At 56.5% G+C, this 18,779-nt stretch overlaps 1 protein-coding gene across 2 annotated transcripts; it reads left to right on the top strand.

The window, feature by feature from the left end:
- The first annotated feature begins 208 nt into the window (after positions 1-208).
- Positions 209-11,445, top strand: LOC141474789 (vasoactive intestinal polypeptide receptor 1-like). Of its 2 annotated transcripts, none has more exons than XM_074162869.1 (13): positions 209-301; positions 3,019-3,142; positions 6,334-6,441; positions 7,353-7,462; positions 7,693-7,790; positions 8,286-8,418; positions 8,993-9,146; positions 9,785-9,845; positions 10,135-10,201; positions 10,310-10,401; positions 10,646-10,775; positions 11,083-11,124; positions 11,353-11,445. In XM_074162869.1, the coding sequence occupies exons 1-13, from the start codon at positions 230-232 to the stop codon at positions 11,443-11,445; spliced, it is 1,284 nt and encodes a 427-aa protein (XP_074018970.1). In that variant the 5' UTR covers positions 209-229. The 2 variants fall into 2 exon arrangements, with proteins under 2 accessions (XP_074018970.1, XP_074018969.1); XM_074162868.1 differs by having other exon boundaries at positions 230-301; positions 11,083-11,155; positions 11,278-11,363.
- Positions 11,446-18,779: the final 7,334 nt, after the last annotated feature.

The following is an 18,779-nucleotide window of genomic DNA, read 5'->3' as shown; positions in this document are numbered from 1 at the left end:
GCATCCTCCACGGGAAAAGGTCCCAGAGGGAGCTGGGAGCAGGACAGGGCTGGGAAGGAGCAGGAAAAGTGGGGTTCAGGGAGCAGGGTGCAGGGTCACCCCTGGGAGCCGGGTTGCCGATGTGGCCCCCCACCCACAGGGCCACACAGGAGGAGCCGGGCTGTCCCCAGCCCCTCGGGGACTGAGTCAGGACACCTGTGGACAAGGCAGCACAGAGTTGGCTCCAGCCATGGGGGGCCCATGGCAGCCCCCCGGTGCCTGCACGCTGCTGGTCCTGCTGCTCGTGCTCCCGATGCTCCAGGTAAGTGTCCCCAGGGAGGAGGGGACCGTGGCGGGGAGAGGGTGGGCAGTATGCGTGGCGGTCCCCTGCCTGTGACAGCCACTTCAGGGTCCGGCCACCCCTGGGGAGCAGCATGCCTGTGGTCCTGGTCAGGGGTCAGGTCTCCCCCAGCACGTCCCCACCCCTGTCCCCATCCCTCCAGCTGCCTGACCCAGGGGTGACACCAAGCCACAGCTCTGAGTGCTGCCGGCACTGCTGCACCCACTCGGCTGCTTTCACAGCAGCTTCTGGGGGAGGATTTGCAAAACAGGGAGGGAGGTGGGCGATGCTGGGACCCCACTGTGCTCCCCGGGGCTGGGACAGCACTCGGGGTCTGGCCGGGGCAGCCGGCAAAGCTCCGGTGGGCGTTCAGCTCCAGGGGATGCTCCAGGGAGGGTGACCCCCCTCTGCCCTGCCCCAGGGATGGTCCCCTCCATCCTGACATGGGTCTTGGAGGAAGGGGCTTCGCTCACATCATTCTCCATGCCTCAAAGGAGCCCCCAAAACCCAGGTGCCTGAGGGAGCATCTGCAGGTGTGAAGGTTGAGATAGCTGCAGGGTGCAGGGGTCAAGGACCACACATTGGGTGCTCCCCATCACTGGGTGGACCCATGGGCACCAGGTGCCCGCTGAAATGGGGGGGACATGGGGGGGCCATGCTGCCAGAGCAATGCACAGTGAGTCTGGCAGCCGTGCGGCAAAGCCAGCCCGAACTTGTCAAATTTCTTCGGGAGCAACTGCCGGGGGGTGGAGGGCTCTGACAGGAGAGGGTTTCGGCTCGGTGTTCCTCTGCGAAGCCTTCGGGATTGCTCCTGGAGCTGGCTCGCTCCACCAGCTCCTTAGCTAACATGGAGGGTTTGAATAATGGAAAGGAAAAGAAAATTAAAAGAAAGGGGAAGCAGGGGAAAGGAAGGAGAAAAGGAAAGGAAAAAGAAAGGACAAAAAATAAAAGAAAAGGTAAAAAATGGAAAGGAAAGGAAAGGAAAGGAAAGGAAAGGAAAGGAAAGGAAAGGAAAGGAAAGGAAAGGAAAGGAAAGGAAAGGAAAGGAAAGGAAAGGAAAGGAAAGGAAAGGAAAGGAAAGGAAAGGAAAGGAAAGGAAAGGAAAGGGAAAAGGGGGAAAGAAAATAAAAAAAAAAAAAGAGAAAGGAAAAAGGAGGAAAGAAAACTTAAAAAAAGAGAGAAAGGGGAAAGAGCAGGGAACAGAAGCAGGACCCGGGCAGTGCCAGAGGCTTTGAGGGCTTTATAAGGAGAGCAATGGCATCAGGCTCCTTCCCAGATGGGGAAACTGAGGCACAGCAAGGAGCTGCCTGCCCTGAAGCAAGCTCCAAAGGGAGCTCTGCACGTTACCTGCTCTGCTGCTCCAGCAGCCATGCTGCATTGCCATAAATAATAAAAAACAGTAGCTTTGCAGCTAAAAGGGCCTGCGGCACCTCTGGCCAGTCCAGATCCTTCCTCACTACAATGTGCTTTCTCAGTGCTGTGCCCAGCAGCCATCACCAAAATGTATTTTGCAGACCGGGAATTTCCTTGTAAATCTTGTGCTCAGCAGGAAAAGGAAACTAAATCTCCTGGGGGAGGTGAAGGAGCCCCAGGGGAGGGGCTGCACGATGGCCAGGACAGGGCTGGGAAGGACAGGACTCAGCCAAGCGATGGTTTATCCTCCCAGACCTTCCTGCAATCCTTGAGTCCACTTGCCCACCCTCATCCCTTTCTTTCTCCAGCTTTTGTATCTCTGGCCTCACACGTAAAACCATCAGCAACCCAATCCCATCTCCTTGGCCCAAAAACCCTGCCCCAGGCAGGCCCCATCTCTGGATGCTGCAGCCCCGACTGCATCCCTCCGTGGGGATGGATGGATGGATGGATGGATGGGAATGGGCAGGGATGGGAATGGGCATGGATGCTTGGGAATGGGCATGGATGGGAATGGGCATAGATGCTTGGGAATGGGCATGCAAAATTCAGCCTCAATCTCCCGTCTCTCCAGATGGAAGCCAAAGGGACAAACCCCAAAAGTGGGGATTCCCAGGCAGATTCTCTCCCAGGGCACTGAGCCACCACATGCCTTGCGTTTTTGGGAGCTGCGGGGTCAGGGTGAGCTCTTTGGTGTTTCAGCACTTCTGCTCAAAAGCCCAAGAGCTTTAAGGAGGTCAGTGTGCCCATTTTGCAGCATCTCCCCAAAGAGAAGAGGAACAGGAGAAGGGTGAATTCCAACAGCCATTACCGATGTCTCTGATTAAAATCCACCACCCTGAACGTGAGCAAAACCCGTGTGAGCAAAATTCAGCTGGCAAGGGATGGAGTAGACGTGCCCAAATAGGTGGGGTTTTTTTCAAATCTCTAATTACATGGTTTCCTTGCTCAGGCTTTGAACGTGCTCGCCTCTGCCCTGCTGATGGGGTCGGCCCCTCCGTCTTTAAGCTCAGCTCCTCTGCGTGGAGCTTGCGTCTTGGCGGAGCGGTGCCCTTAAGCATCACACGCTTTCAGAGGGAATTAGAAATAATTGCGGTGGTTCTTTATGGTGTTTACAAGGCAAACAGTAGAAAGCTAAGGAAATGTCAGGGTCCAAAAGCACCGTTACGTAGATAGGCTCTCCTGGGTCTGGCTGCAGCAGAAATAGTGGATATTGGCTGGTACCCTGCCTGCTCAGGTCTTTTAATGCCCGGCACCCCACTGTCTGCCCTTTCCTCCCTCCCAAGGTGCGAGCGACACATCCCGACTGCTCCGTTGTCCTCTATTTCCAAGAGCAAGAAGCTGAATGTCTGGAGATTATCAGGAGTGAAAGGCAAACGTCAGCCCCCCCGGGATCCCCAGGGCAGCGAGGTGAGTGCGAGCTCAAGCTGCCTGCCGTGTACAGAGCTCATCTTCCTCGGGAGGATGGGGGGGATCTGCTAAGGGGATCTTTGGAGGACGATCCGTGGCAGCGGGGTGCAGAAGAGCGGGTATTTTCAGGAAAATGGAGAGCAGCACCGAGGTGAAGGTTGAGGACAAGAGGGAACAGCCTCAAGTTACACCAGGGGAGGTTTAGGCTGGAAATTCGGAAAAATTTCTTCACCAAAAGGGTTATCAAGCATTGGAACAGGCTGCCCAGTGAAGTGGTGGAGTCACCATCCCTGGAGGGATTTAAAAAATGTGTAGATGTGGTGCTGAGGGACATGGGTTGGTGGTGGACTGGGCAGAGCTGGGTTGATGGTTGGACTCGATGATATGAAAGGTCCCCTCCAACCAAAACAATTCGACGATTCTACGCATCCCTGGAGAGCCTCAAAATTGCTGCTGCAAGGAGAGAATGGAGCTGAGATTTTACCCAGGGAGCACAGGGGGGCTGAGGGATACAAATAACCACAAAGGCTGAGTCCCCCCAGATTTAAGGCATATGGCAATGAAACAACGGCGAGGTCCATGCCCCGAAAAGAGCCATGTGCCCCACTCCCATCCCCCCTGCACCGATGCCCCAGGGCCAGGCAGGGCGATGCAGAGCCTTGGCCATCACCACCCGTGTCGCACGGTGCATGTCGCCACTTCGTGCCTTCCTAATTCAGTTAGTTTTAATGCTAAACATGTTTTGAGCGACTTAATTTTTACATATCCGGGACTTTTAAACCAATTAACTAATTGAAAAACAGTTTTAAAGTGCTGCTTTCGTACTTTTTTTTTTTTTAATTACATTTCAATTTCCATCCAGAAGCAGCTTGGCTCAAATTCTGGGTAGAAATTATCACCTAGTGAATAAGAAATGCGTCATTCAATGGATTTCATCTAATACAAATGTAAAAATGAAACATCTCAATAAATGCATGTTAAGGTGCATAATTGCTTAAGTAACTGTGCAGAGATATAACGTATCATCCAGCTTAGCAGAGAAAAGCCAAGCTGATTGGAAAAAGTCCATTTTGCAGCCCAGATCGTGTCAGCCAGGGGGAAGGAATCTCACTGTAGGAAAATGAGCAAGAAGCATGAATGCATAATTAAAATCAGTATTTAATCCCAGGATTCCTGCTTGCCTGCCGCCTCCGCTGCCCACTTGAACTGAATTTATCCCTTCCCCCATGCTTGCTTGTGCCAACGCGGGGAAGGTCCCGCAAAGAGCGTGGCACCAAGTGACAATGGAGGGGATGGCTCAGGTGCCCTGGACACGGTAGCAAAATAGCATGAAGGAGCAGGACAGGGACCTCAGACCTCAGCGTCCTGCTGGGGAACATGCTGTGGGGCCCTAAAACTGGTCAGAGACCCCATTTGTGATGCTTTCGCTTCAAAGTCTGCTCCGCTGCTCGCAGCATTTTCTGCTCTGAAATAGTCGGGAAAAAATAACCAGCTGGTGAGGCTCAAATGATCTCTTTTGGAGTTCTCCAGGTACCAGTTAGAACAGTGAGAAATAGGGAGGTGGCCCTGGCAGGCCTACGTATAATTGACCAGTAGAAATGCTGAGCAGGAACTTCCCATCAAACTGTATTTTGAGGGAAAAAAATGGTCTTTTCGGCCACATGAAGGAGAACATCATGAGGATAACATTGATCTCGGGGATGTTTCAGCTCTCCACTGGGAAAACTGGAATAAAGCAGGGTGCTTTGGGTCAGTCCAAACCAAACACCTCGGGCTGCTGGGCCACACCAGCCAGGAGCCCGGGGACAGGGGACAGTGAGAGGATGTGGTGGCCCCTGGGGACCAACAACGCGGGGACACTGAGGGCACAGCTCCTGCCTGCAAGGTGGGCAATGAGACACGGTGCCAGGTCCTTTGCTCGTGTTTTTTCACCCTTTCCCCCAAGATGTTGCCTCCATCACCTCTTCTCCATGGGAGAGTTGTCCCCATTTTGCACACCACTAAGAAATGGGGATTTTTTAGATACTGCACCAGCCCAGGAGAGGGAAACAGGGCGGGAAGGGAGATTTAAACCTTTTCTCCCCATCCAAATGGAGGGGTGACTTTATTCCCTGGGAAGGCACTACAGAGCTGCGTGAATCCCAGCGCAGTCCCTGTGCCACGGGTCCTCTGGCTCCCAACCAGGTGGTCCCACAGCACTCACTGGGCTGGAAGAGCTTGTTCATACAGCGAGGGATGCATTTATATATAGAGGAATGGCTCTGCCATACAGACACATCCAGAGATTTTGCTCAGACCCCAAGAAATGAAGCAACCGCTCTCAGCACCAGCCCCAGCAGCTGTGCTCAGTTCCCCTGTCCTCCAGAGCAGAAATTAAGACGTACCTTGACGTTCTAATGACAGTCCTGCAAATCCCTCCAAGCCTGGCCGGATACCTACAGACGGCTTTGCCGAAAATCAGAGAAAACTAATTAGACTTGTCTGAGTCCACATTCCCTGGCAGGGAATAGACGTGGCTGCAGGTTAATAATGTATATCTACAAGGTTAATAATGTACATGTGCGAGGAGGAGAGCTGTCCTGGAAGTGTGATGTCTGTGTCTCATCCCGTTGTGCTGCAGCACTAATTCTTCAAGGCCCCGCGTCTGCTCGGCCGTGCTCGTTTCCAAGGCAATTGGAGTCATTTACAGATGAACTTAGTGCTAGACAGAGAAGCAAAACATATTTAAGTTAATTACTCTCCAGCAAGTCCTGCAGTGCTTTCTCCTGTCCTCCTCCTCCGGGCTGGAGAGACGTCCCATGGCTGCTGGGGGCAGAAATCCAGCATAAACCTGCATTATTTCAGATGCCACCAGGAAAGTCCCAGCCCTTCCCATTACCCTCATCCCCTGGGATCTCCCCGCAGCAGCTCTGGCTCTGATGTAGCCCCAAGAAATACCAGGTCCCATCTCGCCGTGGGGCTAAAAGGAGATCTCAGCACGGGGGGAGGTCGTTCCCAGAACTGGAGCTGGGATGCTCCTAATTCCTGAGGGGGTACAACGTGGTCCCGTAGATCGGGTGACGGCTGGATGCTCTCTGCTCTCCCATTACACCCCCGCAGACGTGCCCAGGCTCCGGGGGGCTGTGTCTGTGTGTGTGTGTGTGTCCAGCACGTCCCTTCCCAGCGGCACCAACCGTCCCCTCCCTCCCCAGGCTGCCTGACCGAGTGGGACGGAGTGAGCTGCTGGTCGGCCCTGCCCGTCGGACAGTCCCGAGCCGTTGCCTGCCCCAACATCCTCCATGTCTTCAAGAATTCCAAAGGTGCGGTGCTCTGAATCCCTCCTCCAGGACAGAGGGCTGAGCTGCACCCACCCCTGCCTGCCTGGGGTCCTTCTGCCACCCCACACCTTCCCCTCCGGTCCCACAGCTCCTGCCCCCTCTAAAAGCTTGGCATATATTGCAATCCAAGCAGGGGATGGGCAAAAGCAGGGTTCTGCCACGCCAGGGGAGTCCCCAAACCCTTTCATCACCCAGTACCAAGCATCCCCTGTGGGTAGAGCACTTGGGGACCTCATCCTCCAACTGGGTGACACCAGAAGAGTCCTGAGCTGCTCGGTGCCCTCCTTTCTCCATCCACACACCAGCCTAATGCTCTTGACGTGGTCGGTACCACTCCAAGCCATGTGGATGAAAAACGCAGTGTAAGATCATGATTATTTCAAGGCCGGGCACTCTCCCGGGGCGGGTGCTGCTGCCGGGGGAGCTGCTGCCTCCATCCATCTCAGGGGCAGCCGAGTGTGAAGGAGAGCCCCCAACTGGCTCCCACGGCATCCAAGCCCTTCCTCGGCTGGGCAAAGGCGATGGAGGGTTGGTAAATGCTTGCTTTAGGGCAGAAACAGCTCAGGAGAGGCTTGATGAAGCCCTCACAGGATGAAAAAGCTCCTTTTTAGTCTTAATTCCCTCCCACCATGAGGATTCATGCTTGCTTTTACATCTTGCCCTAAAATGCCCTGGCACCTCCAGGAACAGCACCGGAGGGCAGAGATGTGATCTGGATGGGAGGGATGGGGCAGCCAGGCCACTCGGATACCAGGTTTATGTCACAGCCACGATGCTGGTGCTGGGATGTGGGCTCCCTCCCTGAGAGCAGGGTGCCATCCCCAGACATTTTTGGGGTGAGGATGCTGAGGCAATGCCCATGGCTCTCCTGAGGTCCCTTCTTGTTGCTGCAGTGCTCATCTGGAGGAACTGCACCGAGTCGGGATGGAGCTTCCCCAGCCCTCCCTACTACAACGCCTGTGAGCTGGAGGCCATTGGCAGCAGCAATGACACCGAGGCCAAGGCAAGTGGGTCCCCCAGGGCCATGGGGCACCCTCCCTTGCATCACCCTACCCCATGTTGGGCAATGAAACATGAAGATGAAGATGTGTCCTTGGCTTCATCCTTTTGCTGTGTTGCCTGGAGGGATCTGAGCTTGGCTGGGCGCAAGGGCTGGGCCATCACCCTGCCACCTCCCTGCCCATCGCAGACCACCACCTCTCAGCCTCACTCCACTGGTGCTTTCCCTTCTAGAAAGGCTATTTCGTCACCATGAAGATTCTTTACACCTGTGGCTACTCCACATCCCTGGCAGCCCTGTTCCTGGCCATCGGTATCTTCTCCTGCTTCAGGTAGGGATCAGTGCTGGCTGCCCTGTGGGCTGCAGGAAAGCTGGGTAAATCATGAGCATCATTGGATGCTCTTGGTCTCTCCCCTCGCAGAGCAGCCAGGGTCCATCCCTGCCAACACGGATAACCAGGGAGGCATGAGACAAACAACAGCGTTGTCCTTTCCTGCTGACACAAAGACTTTAAACCCTCAGTTGCCCTTTCCGGCTTTGTTTTTGCAGACCTCACTGTGCTGCGGAAGGATGCTCTCCGGAGATGGCTGGAGGATGTGCCCCAGCACACCTCGTCTCCGGGCAGCAGCTCCGAGCACAGCACAACCTTGTCCTTCATGATTTCAGAGCAGGAAAACCTTCTCCAGGGCTTTGTGCTTGACCACCACCAAGATGTTGTCCCCTGGGCTGGGGTCCAGGCAGGGAAGTGGCTCCTGAAGGAGAAGCTTCTCTGCCCATCTGCTCTCCCTGGTCCTCCCTGGGCACAGCACATCTCTTCTGCCCATAGGAAGCTTCATTGCACCAGGAACTCCATCCACATCCACTTCTTCACCTCCTTCATATTGCGTGGGGCTGCCGTGTTCATCAAGGACGCCGTCCTCTTCTCAGATGAGTCTGTCGACCATTGCACGATGTCAACGGTAAGACGCCAAGTCCCAACCCAGACATGGTGCAGGAGCCGATCTGGAGGGGTCAGAGTGGGTTTGTGGTGGAGTTAGCACTGAAAAGAGGAGAGATAAAGAGGCTGTGAACCTGGGGAGGAAAGGTTGGCTTGGGTGGACTTCAGGAGGTTCACAACAGCATCTCTGCATGGGCTCTGCCTGCAGCGAACATGTTCTGCCCTCAAAGCTCTCCCTGGTCTCAGAGGGTGTCCCAGCAGGGCTAAAGCTCTGCACGGCCCCATGTACATGCAAACAGAACTGGCACCTCCAGCTGTGCAGATCTGGGGTTGTCAACAGAAGCAGAAACCCCTGTGTGCAGCTCAGATACAACGCTGTGGACACCACGGACAGGTTTCTAAAGGTCCTACAATAACAGCCCGTCCATCTGTCCATGCTGCACAGGCAGAGCAGAAAATCCCTGGCGCTGCACCGAAGGGCCATCACAGGTCTCTTTGACCAGATGGACGGAGAGGCTGCCCATCCCCTGTGCCCCCAGGACACGGTCTGACGCCAGCCCACACTCCTGAGCCTTTCCTCCTCATCATCCTTACAGGTGAACTGCAAAGCAGCCATCGCCTTCTTCCAGTACTCCGTCCTGGCCAACTTCTACTGGCTGCTGGTGGAGGGCATGTACCTGCAGACCCTGCTGCTGCTCACCTTCACCTCTGACAAGAGGTACATCTGGTGGTACATCCTCATTGGCTGGGGTGAGTGCGGGGTTCCCCAGCACACCCACCCACCTCCACTGAGGTACCATTGACACAGACTGGGTTAGGCACCGCTTTGGGGGATTGCCTGCTCTGAGTCCCACCTGGCCAGGGGTTCACAGGCACGATGGTCCCCATGGCTGCTCACAGCATGGCCCCCCCACCCCAGCATCTCTCTGTATAGCCTCATGCTTGGTCAGTGAGCATGGTCCTTGCCCTCACGGCATGTGTGCAAAATCACTCAAAAACTCCTGCTAACGCCAACCAAAGAGCCTTTGCAGCAGCATCTGCTGCCCACCCATCCTGAATGTGGTCAGGATGGAACAGAGACAGGTCCTTCCCTCTTCCCACATCCATCCAGGGCTGGAAACAACCATCCTGGGTGCCCAGGTTAGATGTCAGAGCACAGAGAGTGGCAGGTTGGTGGCCAGGAGGTGACACGAAACATCACCATCAGTGGGCACCATCTGCTTTTGAAACCTGGAGAAAGAGGAAAGGCTGTCACCTTCCTACCACCTCCAGGGCCTCATACCTCACCTAGACACGTGTTTTGGGGCATAAGGGATGGAGGGGAGGTACAGCGGCTCCCCAGAGGCCCAGGGTGACTCCACATCCCTGCCTGGGTCCTGTCCTTGCAGGCGTCCCCATGCTGACAGTCTGTGTCTGGGTGGTCACCAGGCTGCAGTACGACAACCATGGGTAAGAGCAGCCACCCCTCTTCTTTCTCCAGGCCAGCTCGGCCATATGTCTCCCATGCAAGTCATGGGGGATGAACCTCTTGCATGGGAGGCTCAGGAGGGGAGAAGTGGGGCAGCACTTTATTTTAAAGCTATTTCTATTTTCTGGTGGGGCCCATGCTGTGGTGGGGTCCTATTGCAAGAGGTGTTGTGCAAATGGGGCAGGGGGCTGGAAGCGGGGGAGAAAAGTGGGGTGAGACCTGGGCTAAAAGGGTGCAAGTGGGTGGCAGAGCCATTCTCCTCTCCCACAGGTGCTGGGATGACTACGCTAGTCTGTACTGGTGGGTGATCAAGGCTCCCATCCTCCTGGCCATATTTGTGAGTAGGTCCCCTAGGCATCCCAACCCTAGAACTGGGGGTCCTATAGGGACAGGGGGACCCAACCAGGGGTCTGTGCAGAGCCTGAGACACAGCTTCCCATGGCAGGTGAACTTCCTCATCTTCCTCAATGTCACCAGGATGTTAGCGCAGAAGATCTGGTCCCCGGACATCAGCAAAAACTACAAGCAGCAGTACATGTAAGGGCTAGCTTGGGCAAGGGGGGGAGTCCCCTCACCCCGGTTTCTGGGGGGACCCAGGGCAGCAGGGACCCTTCCCTGGAGGAACACAGAGGAGGATCATCCTTGGAGCCTCCAAGACCTGCCTGTCATGGAAAACCTATTTTGGGTTAAGACCAAGCTCTTGGGAAGGGATTGTCTCACAGGGCAGCAGGACCATCACCTGCACCCAGGCCCCCTGCTCATGCCACCACACTCTCTGCAGGAGGCTGACAAAGTCCACGCTGCTCCTTATCCCTCTCTTTGGGGTGCACTACGTGGTGTTCGCGCTCTTCCCCGAGCACATCGGTGTGGACGCCCGGCTCTACTTCGAGCTGGTCCTCGGCTCTTACCAGGTACAGACTGGGGGAGATGGGGAGGAAAAATCCCCATGTACCTGTCCTGTCCCATCCCAAGATCACACCAGGGGACCCTGGGATGTGCTGCTGGGGCTTTGCACTCTTTTGGGAGGGGACGATGTCCCTCAAACACCAGGGACAAAGCACAAGGGTCGTGGGTTGTGAACTTGCACTGACCCCATACACCTTCTGCCTGTGGGATGGGGTAAGAGGTGTGGGAGGATGCTACATGCAGGCAGCAGATAAACACAGAGGCACCCAGCCCCTTTCCTTGGGTGACATTTTCTCTTTCTGTCCTTCCCAGGGGTTCCTGGTGGCTCTGCTGTACTGCTTCCTGAATGGAGAGGTGGGTGTCCCCCACAACGCCCACCCCCCAGGCTCCACAGCCACACACATGGGGACAGGGACACCCTCAATGGTGCACTCCAATGAGCACAGCATACACACAACCATGGGGGTCCCCACCCTCTGGCACCCCAAATCCCTTGTTGAGCCCCAGGTGCAGCTCCTACCCCTCCGTCAGGTGCTGATGGGTGCCCCTGGGTGCCAGCACCCATCTGTGGTGTCACTTCAGGTCCAGGCTGAGATCAAGAGGAACTGGGGCAAGTGGCAGTCATCCATGGAGAGCAACGTCTTCAACCTGGCCACCCAAGACTTCACAGCATGACAAGGATGGCGTCTTGGGGGGGAAATACCTCCCCGAGGATGGTGGTGGTGGTGCAGCTCCATGGCTACAGTCCCAGAAACACAACGAAAAGGATTTTGTAGGCTCTGGGTCTGGCATCCTCAGAGGGTGGTTGTGAATGGCCATTGGGAAAGGCTCTGCCTGCTCGGGTGCTGGTGGATCTCATGGATCCCTGTGACAGTGTCTCACCTGCTCAAAGCTCTCTGGTCGGTGTTTTAGGTAAAGGGAAGAGAGCTTCTCCATCTCTTCTGTCCTGAGACTGGGTAGGAAACACAAATACCATTTCATAAAGGACATCTGGCATTTCTCATTTGGCACTGGAATGCAAACTGAAGGGATTTACTGCTGGTTATTTTCCCTACCTTCCTTGGTTTACAAAATTGTTTCCCTTAGGGAAAGATGCCCAGACACAACCCCCAGGAGCTGTTCTGGGAGTGGGAGAAGCAAATACAGAGACAGACAAAACCCCACAGCTCCCTAGGTGAGACCCCCGATGGTCTCATGCCTCAGATCCTCCCCTGATTTCCAAAACATTTCCCTTTCTCCCAAGCCTGTTCCTTCAGCTTCTCTCAGTGCCGGGGAAGACAGTCCATCACCCTTTCCATGCCAGCTCGGAGGGGCTCTGCAGCTCTCCCAGGGGCTTTGCACTGGAGGGACAGGATGGTTTGCAAACAGTGGGGCTCACCCGTCATCACTGGGGACTCGTTCTCCTGGAACTAATGAGGTTTTTGCCAATAAAATCTTGTTCTGAAATCCAGCACTGCTTTTCAGAGGTTTGGTTTGCTCTACAAACGCAGGCTACAAACCCCTGGTACCAGGCTTGCTAGAGGGTGGAAACCCTACCAATGTCCATAATACCTTGAAATATCCCCCAGGGGAGATTAGGGATATCTGCTTTTTCCCTGCCTGATGAAGCAGCCAGGCTCTGGGCATGGCCATGGAGTGGAGATGGAGGAGGAAGGCGAGGAACAGCAGAAGATGGGTGTATCACGGGCTGTCCCAGAGGTGCTGGGGCACCGTGTCCCCTCCAGGTCGGCATTGCCACCACCACACCACAACCTGCCCCATTTGCCCCCATGAGCATCCTTCGCCCTCCCTGGGCTGAGCTCCTGCCTCGGCAAACACACCTCCAGGAGCAAGAAAGGCCTCAAATGCCCTTTCCCCAAACCTCCTGGCCTCTCCCATGTCCCCAAGACCCTGGCCACCCAATCTCGGCAGAGCTTCTCACAATTCCCGGGTTGTAATTTCTCTGTGTAGCCACATGTCCTTCCTTAAATAAAACCCACTTGGCTGGCCCCTTTCCGGACTTTGCAGGATCTCCAGAGATCTCGCCCGGTTTCACAAAGAGGCATTGAGAGGGAAACAGAGCCCCAAACTTGATTTGAGGTGAGATGGGAAGATGTTTCATTAAACAACCCCCCGGGCCAGTAACATCCTGCATTGCCGGCCAGGAAACCTCCAGAGGAGTACGGCAGCTGTCAAATAAATGCCTGCCTGCAGCTGTGAAGAGTCCACAGGTGAATAAATATCTCTCTCCATCATTAGTGAGGAAGATGCTGTTTTGGCAGGGATGGGAGGCAGACAGCAGCAGATTGCACCAGGGCTGGGGATGCTCGGTGGGAACGTCATAGTTGCCACAAAGCTTTGAAAAGCACTGGGTTTTGTGTGTATTTTCAGCTGCAAACGGGCCTTTCTGGGTGCTAAACCTGCCCCCCAAATGACCCGCTGGGCTTCGACCCCATGGCCTCCACAGTGTGTGGCAGAGTCTGGGAAGGCAGGAGGCCACCACGCATGCAGGGAGGGGAAATGTGGCACCCCCGTGGGGACTGTGTGTCACCTTCAGTCTGCAGGAAAGGTTTTCAAAAGGGTTTGCTGCATCTCTAGCATGGACCATGTCCTACAGCCGCATATTTGGGGTTGCTGAGCCTTGAAAGAGCCGAGACAGGTTTTCCCCATCTCCCCTCCAGCGTGGTGTGCTGGTGTGAGAGACACAGGACTAATGCCTCTTCTAATGCTGGGGAAATCTGCACTTTTAGAAGACTCTAGTGTCTGAATTTGTGAAAATATTTACTTTACAGCAAGCTCTGGGGTGTGGGTTTCAAGGTCTCGGTGTTTTCGAGCTCCCCAGGTGCAGGGATGAGGAGGAGTGAGACCCGGGCACTTGACCCGAGCTGCCGACAGGGTTATTTCATACCACGAATGTCACATTCAATAGAAATTAGAAAGTTTGCTGAGGAGTTCTCTCTCTCTCTTTCTCTCTCTCTCCCTTGATGGTTGCCATCCTGGGAACTCCTTGCCCCGGTGCCGGAGCCCTGAGCCCTTCCCTTCCTCCCGAAGCTGCAGGGTCCCACATTGGCTGTCCCTGCGGGGGGTGCCTCCTGTGACAGAGTGGGATGAGTATAATCCTTGTATATCTTATATTAGTATCAGGATTAATACTGGTTCTTTGGTATTATTGTTAATTATTTAGTCTTATCCTAGTAAATCTATTTATATTTCAACCCTTGTGTTTCCTTGCTTTCCCTGGTTCCCCTTTCCGAGTGGGGAGGGGTCATGGGGTGACAGAATAATTGTCTAAACCACAATAAATTGTGGGTTTCTCAAACCATAACAGGGCCCAGGGTATCACAGCAGCCTGGTGTCCCCATGGCCCACCCTGCCGAGGGGGTGCTTTGTCCTACCCCGGGGCTGTGGGGAGTCAGGGGAAAGGGGGGGTGTTTTGCCGGTGGGTGGCACTGCGGCCCCGCCACACCACCGTGGGCACTGACATCGGATCCAGGGTGTCAGCCCCGGAGCGCACAGTGTCCCTGCACACACCGCCCGGGACACGGGCTCAGCCGGCGTGGAGGGACCCCAGCACATCCCCGGGGGGCTACCGGCTGCTGGCTCCGGGTGCCAGCACCCAATGACTCTGCCCGGGGCACGGAGAGCACCCAGGGAGTAAGGTAAGGGGCCACCTCGCTTCGGGGGAGTGGGCACCCAGCCCCGCACGCTTCCCAGGGCTCCCCTAGGACCCCCCTCTGCAGCCCTGGCCAGGTGAGCGTTAATCAGCGACGAGGATGGGAATAAGGCTGGGAGAGCTGTGCTTTTGCCTGTTGCTCCTTTCCCTGCCTGCATCCCTGCTCCTCTGGGGGCTGCCAGGCCACCCTGCTTGGGTGCCCAGGGTGCCCCCATTCCTGTGCTGGCACCTGCTCCTTCATCCCTGCTCCAGGACCTGTGGCTCCGGGACTTCACCCTGCAAATGCCCCTTCCCCGTGCCCTGGCTTGCTGGCACAGCTTGTTTCCATCCTGCTCTGTGTGGGCAGCTCCGTCTCTCTCCGGCACAGAGACCAGCCAGAGCTCAGCCCCACAGAGCCCCCATGGATGCAGCCGGTCCCCCCCACAGCAGGCAGAGGGGCAGGATGCGCCCAGCACGGGCAGCTTCGGGGGAAGGTGCCAACCAAGGCACCTCAAACACCCCAGCATCCCTCAGGCTGTGCCAGGCATCGCCCTTATCCCACCCTGTCACCCCAAGGACACGGTTTTTACTCCCAAATTAGTGTTGTGAGTACCCCTGGGTACCCTGGGCTCCCATTCCAGTTGGGATTTAGCTGGTTTTGCAGCAGAACTGTGCCCTTGTGCCTGCCCGGTGCCCAGCTGGGCACCCCGGGGTGCCCCCGGCTTCCCAAAGGGCAGAAACCCCATCCCACGGTTTCCACCCTCACGTTCCTCACCCCAGGTTTGCTCTAGGCTATCGGCAAAGTGAAAAAAGGCCAGCGCAGCTTGCACAGGCTTCGGGGCAGTGACAAGTCTGGTTTTGGGGCAGCTGGCAGCTGGTGGGACCCGCCGGGCATCCCCTGAATTTCCTGCTGTGACCGACGAAGCAAGTGGAAAGTCCCCACAGCCACAGAGGGAGGATGTCCCTGTCCCTGCCCTCCCGGCTGGCTGAAGCCACCAACCTCCAGACACAGGGAGAATGCTCTTTGCCCATGGTACGGGCTGGTGCTTTGCTGCTGAGCTCCCGACAGGCTCCCCGTGCTCGCTGCCCTGGGTGCAGCAATCCCCTGGGAGCTCCTCACTCCTTCATTCCCTTGGCTTTAGCTGCTCTGAGCCCAGCCTGACCTCCGAGCCACCAAAAAGAGCCCTGGGGTCGGTTTTTAGTTGAAAAAAATCAAAGTTATGCTCCCCAAAGCACACCTTCGGCATCTCCCGCGTGGAGCTAATCCTCCATCCCACGCTGCGCGACCTCTCCCCCGAGAGCTAAACCCGGTCTCCTGCGCCGCTGTGTTTACATGGTTCTGAACAGAAAAGGAAAATTATTGAGCAAAAAGCAAAATCGAGCCAAGGAACTTCACTTCCCAGCTCCCTGGGAGCTCAGGTTTGCAGTCTTGGCCCTGTTTTTATTGATTTCTTGGGATGCTGGTGAGCACAATGATCCCCGCGGGCAAGAGGCTGGAGGCAGGGAAAGGGGAATTGCCATGGGAACATGGCAGCGAGGGATGCCAGGCTGGGGACAGCAGATGCTTCAGCTCCAATAAAGCCCATGTCAGCATGGGAAAGTTGCTACAGGGTATTTTGGGACCGGACAAGCAGCAGGAGAGTTGCACAGAGCCAGTAGAGCTGGAGAGATGATGGGGAGGGACTCTTGATCAGGGAGGGGAGCCATAGGAGGAGGGGGAAGGGTTTGACACTGACAGAGGGGAGATGGAGATGAGATCTGGGGAAGAACTTCTTTGCTGTGAGGGTGGTGAGAGCCTGGCCCAGGTTGCCCAGAGAAGCTGTGGCTGCCCCATCCCTGGAGGGGTTCAAGGCCAGGTTGGAGGGGGCTTGGAGCAACCTGGTTTGGTGGGAGGTGTCCCTGCCCAGGGCAGGGGGTGGCACTGGATGGGCTTTAAGGTCCTTTCCAACTCAACCATTCTGTGATTCTATGACAAGTCCCCTCTGACCAGGCTGGGTGCTGGGATGGTTGGTCCACTCCCAACACAGCTCTGTGCACCCCAAAAAGGGGTGACCCCAACCTGAGCACACCTCGATGCGCTCCTCCCAACCTTGGGTGCCCCCTGAGCACCCTACACACCTGTAGAACTACCTGGGCACACAAAGAGCATCCAATGACCCTGTCAGAAAGGACAAGGAGGGGGACAACCATGCAGCAAGCCACCCTTTTGCATCACCCCATTACACCCTGGTCTGGCTCAGATTCAGGGAGGTCTCCTTGGGCAGGGTGTGCCTCAAGGGACACGGGGTGTCAAAACATCCTGGTGTCAAAGCAGGGTGATCCTGCAGGGCTGCTGGCCATCCTGGCCATCGGATGCTCCTGGCGTGCAAAGAAACGTGGTGCTGGTGCAAAATTTGGCAGCGGCGGAGGGTGGGCACAGGGAAGGAAGGAAGCAGAAAGGACAGATGACCCTCACTTGCAAGCAAGAGGAGGAGCCGTGGCCAGTGCTGGGTGCTGCAGGACCAAATAACGCTCCCAAAAAGCCACTGACTCAGAGACGACATTGGCAGCACGGTTGGCACCGGCTCCCCCCCCACCCAGCCCTCGCAGTTGTCCCGCTGCTCTTTCCAGCTTAATGTCACTTCTGGGAGAGATGGATGGGGAGGTGCTGGCTGGGGTCCCTTCCCGCCTCCCCTCCCACCTCCCCACCAGCCCATTTGGTGCCAAAGCCAGCCTGAAGCCACCTCAACATCTGGGACACCCTGCTCCGCCACCGAGACCGCCCTGGGTGGCCACGTCCCACCGGCTGGGCGCATGGCCGGGGTGGCCACGGTGCTGGGGGGGGTGGTCCATGCACGCAGGGACCCCCTCGGCACTGGGCGATGTGGCGGCGGGGGGTTTGCAGGCGCCGCCAGCCCCATGATTGGCGCGGCGGGGGACGAATGCCACAGCTGAGACGGAGCCGAAGGCTACCTGAAGGACCCCGCATGTCCTCAGGTTTCACTCATGACCATCTGACAGCAGCAGCAGCTGCTCTGCCAACAGCCACTTGCTGAGCCAAAGCCTCCAGGAGTCGAAGGAGAGGGAAATTCTGGCCCTAAAAGGTCTCTCCTTGGGATTTCGCTCTCTCTACCCAACAGTAAGTAGCGGGTTCAGCCCTGGGTTGATGCCAGGGCACTGGGAAGGGTCTACAGGGTCTTGGATGTCACCGGGTTTGTCATTCTCACTGTGCCCAGCGCAGTGCAAGCAACATCGAGGGGTTCACAGTCCAAGCGCTGGAGGTGGATGGGGCCAGAACAGCCCCCGCTGTCGCTGGGGTGGTGTTTAGGGCTGTAGGCACCCACCAGATCCCCCTGTGTGGAAAACAACCCAGGACAGAGGGAGAAAGTCCCTGCAAACGTGCAGGCAGGGCATGGGGACACGGGTGCCAGCAGCCACTGGGCCCTCGGTGGCCACGGACCTGCCACCAGGATGAGAGGGCACGGTGGGGTATGTGACGGGCGACCGGTTTCTGAGCCACCTTCCCACCCGGAGGAAGGGAGCTACAGGCAGGGCTTAAAAGTCGCCTTTCTCCTGGCTTCTCCTTCTGGAGATCTAAATATAAACCTCAGCTTGGCCAAGCCAGGTTGCAGGCAAGCTCTGGGGGTTGCTTCACAGTGTCTCCTTTCAGGAAGGTGCCTGTCCCTGCAGAGCCTCTGTCCCCCGTGGGGCAGCAGGGAGGGACCCCCCTGGGGACAGCAGGAAGAGGTGGGACCCCTTTGCCATGCCTAAGGAGTGGTGACAGGGTGACAGGGAGGTGGGATGCCTTTGTCCCCCCATCTGCACGTGGGGGCTGTGGGGTGCGCACGCAGACCCGACAGCTTTGGGGTGTGGGGGAGGTGGGATGAGCCCCGTGTGGGGTCCAGGGCTCAGATCCCCCCATGGGCAGTGGAGAAACAGGCAGTGCCGGGGTGGGATTTGGCTCATTTTTTGGGTGCTGGATCCCCCCTCACACACCTCTGACCTGCGGTGGGTGCATGGGGCTCTGCAGAGCTCCCGTCACTCGCTGCACGTGCGGGGACCACTGTGCACCCCCCCTCCCCCCAAAGTGATATTTTGGGGTCTATTCAGAGGCAATCGGCCACCCTGGCCCCCAAATCCCTCATAATAGCAGCCATCCCTCTTGGCTGGCTCCTGCATTGCTGCCCCCTCGCTCCTCGAAGCTGGTGCTGAGTTGGCAAAATGAAATTTGAAGATAAACACCAACATTTCCTCCCTTTTCCTGTGCCGCTGCCCGTAGGGATGAGACGGGTCAGGCTGGGCGTGCAGAGAGCCCAACGTGGGGCAAAGGATTTATCAACAATTCCATAAAACCCCGGGGAGGGTGGGGGACACCCCAGTGGGTCCTGTCACGCAGGGG

The sequence above is a fragment of the Numenius arquata genome, chromosome 23 (genome assembly GCF_964106895.1).
Source record: "Numenius arquata chromosome 23, bNumArq3.hap1.1, whole genome shotgun sequence".
Taxonomy (NCBI): Eukaryota; Metazoa; Chordata; class Aves; order Charadriiformes; family Scolopacidae; genus Numenius; species Numenius arquata.
The sequence above is the reverse complement of the archived record's forward strand: the minus strand, read 5'-3'. Positions and strand labels throughout refer to the sequence as shown.